General features: G+C 54.7%; 1 protein-coding gene across 1 annotated transcript; it reads right to left on the reverse strand.

Annotated features, from left to right (window-relative positions):
• Positions 1-515: 515 nt before the first annotated feature.
• Positions 516-1,754, reverse strand: GJA3 (gap junction protein alpha 3). Its single transcript, XM_040988342.1, has one exon. It carries the CDS (start codon positions 1,752-1,754, stop codon positions 516-518), a length of 1,239 nt encoding a protein of 412 aa, XP_040844276.1.
• Between the last annotated feature and the right edge of the window lie 7,717 nt (positions 1,755-9,471).

A 9,471-nucleotide genomic window follows, 5' to 3' on the forward strand; every position in this document is an offset into this window, starting at 1 on the left:
CTCTTCATCACTCGTCATGAAGCCTGCCGTCTGCCATCCAGGCCTTCACGTGCAGTTTCAGAAACTCAAAAGACACTCTATGGACTTGCTCTCAATCTTTTTTTAGTGCAGTTTGGCAAACAGCCCAAATGAAATTCAACTCTAAGTTAAAAGTATCAAACAGAGATAGAGCTAAGTGTGTCTGCGTCTCCCACGGAGAGCTGAGCAACGGGGAACCTCATGGCCCCGGGGGCGCAGACACCTGCTCCTCCTCCCCGCGTCCCGCCCCCACCCCCGCCGACCGGCTACCTTGCGGAGACCGCGCAGCCCGGGACGCCCTCCCGGGACCACCCGCCGCCGGGCTGCGCAGCTCCCCGCGTCGAGAACAGCAAAAGCACTAAACACGGAGACCCGGGGGGACCCCGGCGGCCCCTCTCCTTCCAGGGGACTGTCTACCTGCCCATCTGAAACTGTACTTCGGTTTTGGATGTCTAGAAAAAAAGGTGATTTATAAAGCTGTCTTGGAGAGACCATCCCTAGATGGCCAAGTCACTCGGTCTCGCCCGACCGCTGCTGCTGGCCTTGCTGCACCTGCCAGCGTCCGCCGACAACAAGGGCGGCGCGTGCGTCTCGGCCGCAGCGGTCACGGCCGGCTCTTCCTCTCCCGGCGTCGCCCCCAAGGGCCCCTCCTCCGAGCTGCTCCCGGTGGCGTCTGCTCCCGGCAGCAGCGGAGCCGAGCCTCCCGGCCCGGCCTCCCGAGGGGGCGGCAGGCTGCTCGCACTGCTGCTGCTGCCACCGGGGCTCGGGGCCGCGGCGCTGGACGCGCCCGGGGACGCCTTCCTGGACTGCGCCTGCGGCCGGCTCTTCTCGGGCTCCGCGACCACGGCCACCTCCGTGGAGTCCCCCGCAGGGGGCGAGGCCCGCACCGGCCCCTGCGGGAGCGCGGCGGCAGCGTGCGCGTAGCTGGGCGGGAAGCCGATGGTGACGGCGGGTGGCCCGGGGCGCGCGGCCAGGGCCTCGCAGGGGTCCGCGACGTAGTGGTTGGTGACGCCCTGCTTCAGCTTCTTCCAGCCCAGGTGGTAGATCTCCAGCATGTTGAGCAGGAGCGAGGCGCACGCCACCGCCAGCATGAAGATGATGAAGATGGTCTTCTCCGTGGGCCGGGAGATGAAGCAGTCCACGGTGTTGGGGCAGGGCCAGCGGTCGCAGCGGTACAGCGGCTGCAGCTTGAAGCCGTACAGGAAGTACTGACCGGCGATGAAGCCCACCTCGAACAACGTCTTGAAGATGATGTTGAAGACGTAGGTCCGCAGCAGCGCGCCGGCGATGCGCACCTTGCCGCGGTCGTCGCGCACAGGGGCCGCGGGCAGGTCTTGCGCGCCCGTTGTGGCCAGCGACTCCCCGTGGCCGCCGGGGTGTCCGTGGTTCCTCCTCAGCAGCTCCTCCTCTCTCTTTTTCTTCTTCTCTTCCATGCGCACGATGTGCAGCACGTGACCCAGGTAGATGAGGGTCGGGGTGGACACGAAGATGATCTGCAGCGCCCAGAAGCGGATGTGCGAGATGGGGAAGGCGCGGTCGTAGCAGACGTTCTCACAGCCGGGCTGCTGCGTGTTGCAGGTGAAGTCGGCCTGCTCATCGCCCCACACCTCCTCGGCCGCCGCCCCCAGCACCAGGATCCGGAAGATGAAGAGCACCGTTAGCCAGACCTTGCCGATGACCGTGGAGTGCTCCTGCGCGTTCTCGAGTAGTCTTCCCAGAAAGCTCCAGTCGCCCATTGCTCCAGATTGCTAACCTGCAAGGAACACGGAGGTTACCACGCAGGCCCCAGACCCGTGGCGGGGGCGGGGTGGCTTGGGAAACTCATTACTCACCCGTTAGTTCCACTTGTGCCATGCCCCACGGACCCCTAAAGCAGCCCATGGAAAACGTTTTTGTCTGTACACAACACGTCCAGGTTGATCTTTCTTGTCACTGTGGCCCATCAGCAGAGCACACCTGCCTTTCACAGATACAGGCGGAAGTGCCCAGCCTCTGGGCAAACACCTGGACCAACTGTGCTAGTATCCACGTTAGCTGCCCTTAAGATGGAAACAGAATCGATAAGACCCAGACCCACGTGGGATTCCACGTCCAGAAGCATCCAACCTAAAATCTTATCCTCACCAACCGGAGGCCCTCCCAAAGCCCAAACTGCACACCTGGGCAAAGCTGGGTAGCAGGTGTGGGCAGAGTGGAATCAAGGCCATGCCCTGATGGACCAGGACACTAGTCGGGCAGATGGGACTGCTGAATCCGTGGCACCAGAGGGCACTAGGCATGTCCCATGTGCCAGTGAGAAGGGCCCAGCCATCATGGGAGAAGCTGCTGGGCCTTGCTCTCTTGGGCTGAGGTGCCCAAGGGTGCTGCTAGTCCTGCCTGTCAGAGAGGAGACCTGCCGTGGGAGGTGCCAGGATGCAGGCCAGCTCAGGCCAGGCCAGGCTTGTAGGTATGTAAGTGTGGGGGTGGGGAGGGAGAACCCAGGATGTGGGGAGAGGAGGGCTGGGGGGGGGGTTGCTGTAGGCCCTCCCAGGGACCTCAATGGCCAGACACCGGACACTGAAGCTGGCAGACAGTCCAGAGGGTGTTACTGCCACCCTCTGTAGCCCGTAAGGGGGTCTCGGCTGTGAGAGTATGACCACGTCTTGAGTGAATTTAAAAATGTTTCAAGACATTGCTTTTTATGAGTGAGTTGCATGGCAAATAAAACTGATTAGAAACAAGAATAAAACTGCCAACATTTTGGTCTGGTCATTTGAAATCTGTAGCGGAAGCTTGCTATTTACATTTCTTCTATTTTTATTGGAAAGTCAAATTTCCAGAGAGAAAGATCTTCCATCTACTAGTTCACTCCTCAAGTGGCCACAGCAGAGCTGAGCTGATCCGAAGCCAGGAATCAGGAGCCTTCCCCTGGGTCTCCCATGCAGGTGCAGGGTCCCAAGGCTTTGGGCCGTCCTCGACTGCTTTCCCAGGCCACAAGCAGGGAGCTGGATGGGAAGTGGAGCAGCTGGATATGAACCGGTACCCATATGGGACCCTGGAGCATTCAAGATGAGGACTTTAGCCGCTAGGCTACCACTCTGGGCCTGACTATTCACGTTCCTTACCGGTCTCCTGGTCCCATGTTGTGTCTGGCATCCTGCATGTTCTAAGAAGGCAGAACTTTAATTTACTATGGAAATGCACTTATTAAACATAAAACAACCCAGTCTTCCCCATGAAGTCAGGGGACCGCTCCATGTTGCCTCATGCTTCTTCAAGCCATCAATCCTCCTTTAACATATTTATTTATCCCTGTGTATTCATCGGTGAGAAAGTGAGCGAGCGAGCACTTCCCATGCACTAGGTCCAAATACCGGAGCTGGGCCAGGCAAAGCCAGGAGCCAGAACTCCACCCGAGTCTCCTTGCCTGGGCAGCAGAGACTCAAGAACCGCATCCCGGGAGCCTTACAGGAAGCTGGCCTGGCAGGCTGTGGTGGCAGTTGTTTCCAGACACTCCAGCGGAGGATGCAAAGATCCCAAGCAGCAACGGAAGCCACAGCACTGCAAGGCCTACTTCCAACGAGTCTAACTCTTCATGGGGCCTCACACCCATCCCTCTGGCTTGGTATGGGCACTCACCTCCGTCCCTGCCCCTTGCTGTCCCCCAGGGTCTCCAGTGGTGTCTCTGCTGGGGTTCTAGAACATGGTCCTGGGTAGGCCTCTGGGCCAGCGCCACACAGGACAAAAACCCTGCACCATGGGCAAGATTCACGTGGGCCTGCTCCCAGTGCTGGTCACGCCGAAACTGTTCCCACCAGATGCCCATTTTGCACCTGTTGAGCAATGTGGGCTCCAGTCATGGCTTACTCAGTTGGTAAAGTTGATGGAGGCGGGCAAGAGAGCCGGCTGCAGCTTTCTTCCTGCTCCTCTGTTCCAGTTCTGCTCTCTGTCCATGAGCTCAAAATTCTCAAACATGTGTCCTTGAACTCACGTCCTGACCTCTGAGTGCAACCTACGAGAGCGATGCCACATAGCCACCCTGGTGCTTTGCCTGGTGCTCATCAAGTCCCAGAGATATGGCACCACCAGGAGTGTGCCCACAGTGGACACACACTTCCCATGATTACTCACGGTGGGTAAGGCCTTTCCTGAAAGAAACTTAGCAGCGTGCGTAAGACATGTCCACGTACCCACTGCCTTTGACATCGCACTAAGAAAACAATCAGAGATCTGGATGAATGGGTGTACATGGGGCGTTGTCAAATTGGGACAGGAGTGTCTGCTGAAGGATGATTGGCAGCCAGTTGCAGTGGCTGTCCACAGTTGATGCTGTGGTTTGGCCCCCTGCCTCCTGGTGGGGGTGGGATGGGGTGTAACCCAGCAAGTCCCTGTGGCTGGAGGTGCCAAAAAGGGTAGTTTAGTCCAATGAGGTGTAAGAAGTCTGTTGGCATCCCCATTTGGATATGTGCACCAAGTTCATTCACTCGTGTGACCACGAGGGACAGTATAAATCCTGACAGTTGCTGGCCTGGGTGCCCTGGGGCTCAGAGCAGACTTTGCTCCCCTTGGGGTTGGTGTTCAGAGACAGCAGTTTCTTGAACAGATTCTGCATAGTCCAGGGCGAGCGTGTCTGCGTCTGCCCCCGAGGACCACAGCCCAGCCCCACCACCAGGCTTCCTCGGGCGTGTTCTGCTTTGGAAATCTCATGCATGAATGAATAAAAGAAAAATTTAGGCATGGAAAACACTCTGCGTGGATGTCACAATTCTTGCACTAAAATTATCTTAGTCTTTTACTTCCGTTTTCCAGGACTAGCTAGTGCCCTCGTGTTGGTCAGATCCAGATGGAAAGCAGCAAAGCAGGAGTGGCCATGGCTCGCTGCACAGTGCCAGCCTGTGGCTGGGTGCAGGGGACAGGCAGAGGCCCCGAGGCCTCTTAACATGACTAACGTGCATGGTGCCACCTCCAGTGGTCCACCAAGGTTAATCAGAAATTCCAAGAGGGACACAGAGAAACCACTTGCACATAAGGTTGTTCAGTGTATTACTTATTGATAAGCATGTTCTCTCTGTGGCTGATTTATAGGAAAACCATTCTACAGATCAGGGCCATGATGAGGTTCCAGGTACCCTCTGATGAGGGCGGAGGGGAGGTGGATAAGACAGGATGACAGTATCACTCTCAATCACACCCCGACATCAGGCCCCCGGTGGCATGAACACACGAGAAGCATACTTGGCACGCTAAGACTCAGCTGGGTGGTGAGAATGCCAACTAAGCAATGATTATGAAAGACAATCTGCAGACTCCTGAGACCTCAAAGCAGACCTGCCAGGGGACCCAGCCATCTCACTTCTGGGGATACACCCAAATGAAACAAAACCAGCCTACGAGAGGGGGATTTGCACCCCCATGCTTATTGCAGTTCAACTCACACCAGCTAAGGTGTGGGGTCAACCCAGATGTCCACGAACGGATGAGTGACAAAGAAAATGAGGCACACACACTATGGAATACTGCTCATCCATAAAGCACAATGTCTTTTGCAACAAAATGGATACAATTAGAAACCATTATGTTTAGTAAAATAGGACAATCTCAAAAAGACTCATGTTTGTTTCCCCTAATATATAGCAACTAATATAAGATGCAAAAATGCATAGGAATGAAAGGGCCACTTTGGGACACAACCGTGGATTTTTGGCCCATGTTTACGCACCGGTAGAATTGCAGGCTTCCTTTTCTTTACCTGTTGAGCAATACGATTCAGGGTTAATTAAGCCTGTGAACATAGAGTGGATTAAAATCATGCCTTTGCATCAACTGGTGAAGTGAGGGCAGTGAGGAAGTATGCTTGTCTTCTTGGACCTGTAGTCAATGGAATGGATAGAATCCATTCTCTTTATATTAAGTACAGAGAATGTACCAGGGGGACTCCAGAATCCAGGCAGGCCTCCATCGAGTGGGATGAATGCAGGGGGCTGGGTGCCCGGGGTGATGCTCACCAGGGACAGAGGCAGCTTGCCTCCGTGTCAGGTGCCCATGGCACAGCGCTTCCATGGTAGGCTGCAAAGGCAGCGGCGGCCCTTAGGATTACATGGTGCCAGCCGACTCTGCGATGCTCACACATGCATGAAATCGCCCAGTGCAGCACTCCCCAGAGCCTGCCCCCAGTGTCAGCGTGTCGCTGATCTAAAGCAGCAAGGGTGGGGTGCTGTGCTGCTTGCATGTGGGCAATCTCTTCAGAAGATGACACTGCAGGGTTTCGTCTGAGATGCAATGAGAAGCAGGTGTGAGGTTTCACAGTCCAATAGTTGTATTCTGCTCATCAGTCACACCGTTTCCCCTTGGGGCCTTCAGGACATGTTAGATTTCCCCTTGAGCTCATCAGGGCTGTTTCACAGAGTGACAACTGTGTGCTCAGTCCTGGCCATAGGCTTTGTGGCCATAGGCTTTGTTAGATAAAGAAGTTTAAGACACATTCTTTGGGGGATGGCAGGATGGATCAATTAACTAATCCTCCAGCTGCAAGCACCAGCGTTCCAGTTCATATCCTGGCTGCTCTGTTTTCTGTTTAGTTCTCTGCTTGTGGCCTGGGAAAGCAGTGGAAAATGGCTCAAGTCTTTTAGGACCATGGCTCCACATGAGAGACCTGGAAGGGGCTCCTGGCTCGTGGCTTTGGACCATCTCAGCTCTGGCTGTTGTAGCCATTTGGGAAGTAAGCCAGTGGATGCAAAATTTTTTCTTTCTCTCTAAAATCTGCCTTTATAATAACATATATCTTTTAAAAAAAAACACATTTTCTACTTTAAGTCTATTTATGGGGTTCATGCTCTGGCATAGCAGGCTAAATAAACCTTTGTCTGCAGGGCTGGCATTACATTTAGGTACCAGTTCTAGTCCCACTGTTCCACTTCCAATCCAGCTCCCTGCTGATGCGTCTGGGAAGGCAGCGTATACGCTCCAAGTGCTTGGGCCCCGTGCCCACGTGGGAGGCCCAGAGGAAGCTCCTGCCTCCTGGCTTTGGATCAGCCCAGTTCCAGATGGGGGAAATTCTCTCTCTTTCTCTCTCTCTCTGCATAACTCTGTCTTTCAAATAAGTGAAATAAAGCCTTTAAAAAGTGTGGGTAGTAGTGAATATGGGGAAAAGAGAGTAAAAGCTACATAGTAGAAATGAGAACACTCCAAAATGCTCGTGGAAAAATGGAATGAAAAGGCAAGTTTAATTTGGTGCAAAAAAATTAACACTTGTGCATAGATTTTTATAACTGTGTTCCCAGGAATTGTTTGTAGACTTTCAGAAATTTTTCAAAGCACACAAACCGTTAAACACACTCTCTGATACACACAGAGAAGGAGAAACACAAAGAGAGAGAATTTTCCTTTCATTGGTTCATTCCCAGATGCCTGCAATAGCCAGAGCTGGGCCAGATTCAAGTCAGGAGCTGGGAACTTCGTGTAGGTCTCCTGGATCTGAGTACTTGGGCCATCTTCCACTGCTTTCCCAGGTGCATCAGCGGGAGTCCAGGTCAGAAGTAAAGTAGCTGGTGCTCAAAACAGCACATTGGGGCCTGGTGCGGTGGCCTAGAGGCCAAAGTCCTCGCCCTGAGTGCTCTGGGATCCCACATGGGCACCGGTTCTAATCTCGGCAGCTTCGCTTGCCATCCAGCTCTCTGTGGCCTGGGAAAGCAGTGGAGGACGGACCCTGCACCTGCGTGGGGGACCCAGAAGAAGGTCCTGGTTCCTGGCTTTGGATTGGCTCAGCTCCGGCCATTGCAGCCACTTGGGGAATTAATTAGCAGACAGAGGATCTTCCTCTCTGTCTCTCCTCCTCTCTGTATATCTGACTTTCCAATAAAAATAAAATGGCAAAAAAAAAAAAAGCAGCCCACTGATAGATGTGGGTATCTCAAGCGGTGACGTCCCCCTGTGTTACAAGGCCTGCCCCTAAACTTGCCTCTTAACTCTGTTTTCCATGCCTTTCCGTGAAAGGCAAGGGCTTTCTGAGCAAAGGGTTGTTGGGTTGGGAGGAATCTCGGTGCTGAGCTCTTGTTGGTGTTAGCACACTTTGTGTTAGGGCTCACGGCAGAGGCTGGGAGGGGTGGCTGCTGTGGCACCTGCTATCCAGGGAAGTACACAGGGCACTAAGGTGAATGGCAACCCCGGGTAGAGGCTCCTGTGTGTGTGCAGGGGTTGATGTGTGTGTGTCTGTGCCTTGGTGGAAGGGTGAGGTTGTTATCAATGTGGGGAGGGACCAAGATGGACCCTGTGTCTCCACCCTGCCACTGCCCCTGATTAAGCCCCACAAGCCATACGATTCGGTTTTTATCAGGTGCATGGGATGTGTGTGCTGAAAAATCATGCACTTCACTTCTTAATTACATTTTTCTTCCTTTTTTTTTTCAGCATCCTTGCCCCCTCAGTATTCAGCAGTTAATTTAGAAAGTTCCACCCTTGCAGCAGGGGTTATTGTGCAATGGATCTACACACCGTCTCCAGTCCTGGCTGCTCCACTTCCGATCCAACTCCCTACTAACGCATCTAGGAAAATCATACAGGATAGCCTAAGTCTTTGGACCCCTGCACCTACACAGGAAGACCGGAGGGCCTGCCTTCAGCCTGGCTCAGAACTAGTTGTGGAGGCCATCTCCAGCAGAGGGTGTGGACCAGCGAAGGGACAATCTCTTTCATTGTAACTCCGTCTTTTAAAATAAATAAATCTTTAAAAAGTTCCATCCTTAGGGGCAGTGGTGGGGCCGGCAGGTAGGCAGAGATGTGGGCGGGGCTTGCAGGTGAAGGGACACCTGGCAGTGAAGGCACAGCTCAGCTGCTTCCGTCCATCTCCCAGATGAAGACAAGGCCCTTAGGGTGAGGGTAGTGAGAGAGAGGGGCCGTGCAGAGGCAAGACAGGCACGAATGGGGGCTGCGGTGGCATCTACATGGGTAAGGAGAGCCCCACACATTGCAAGGAGGCACAGGCCTTGCCGGGCTGGCCCAGAAAGTGGAGCCTGCTTCTCTGTCAGGGAGGGAGGGAGGGTAAGGGCAGGTGTGGGAGAGGAGGCTCCGAGCTGTTGACAGGACTCTCAGCAGTGAGGTCAAACAGGAGCTTGGCTCGGAGGAGGCTAGGCAGGCCTGGGGTCCTTGCAAGGACAGGAGGGGTCCCACCCGCACCCCCTCCATCAGGCTCCTCGTTCACCATCAAGGTGCAGCGCTCCACCGGGGGTCCCTTCCAGGATGTTGCCCCAGTGTGGCTGGCACTGGATTAGGGAGAAAACAGGACATGCCGTGAGCGGGGCAGTGATCCTAAAGCCCAAGCCCAGCGCCCAGTGCCCAGCAGAGCATGTGGGGCTCAGAGCAGGAGGTACAGGGACCTGGAGGGTCTAGGGAGCAAGGAGGGGGAGCCCAGGAGGGCCCGAGGGACAGCGAGTGAAAACAGGAGGGAGCGGCTGAGCGAGGCACAGTTGCAGGGAGGGA

The sequence above is a fragment of the Ochotona curzoniae genome, unplaced genomic scaffold, assembly GCF_017591425.1.
Source record: "Ochotona curzoniae isolate NIBS_2020 unplaced genomic scaffold, NIBS_Ocur_1.0 contig_4838, whole genome shotgun sequence".
Taxonomy (NCBI): Eukaryota; Metazoa; Chordata; class Mammalia; order Lagomorpha; family Ochotonidae; genus Ochotona; species Ochotona curzoniae.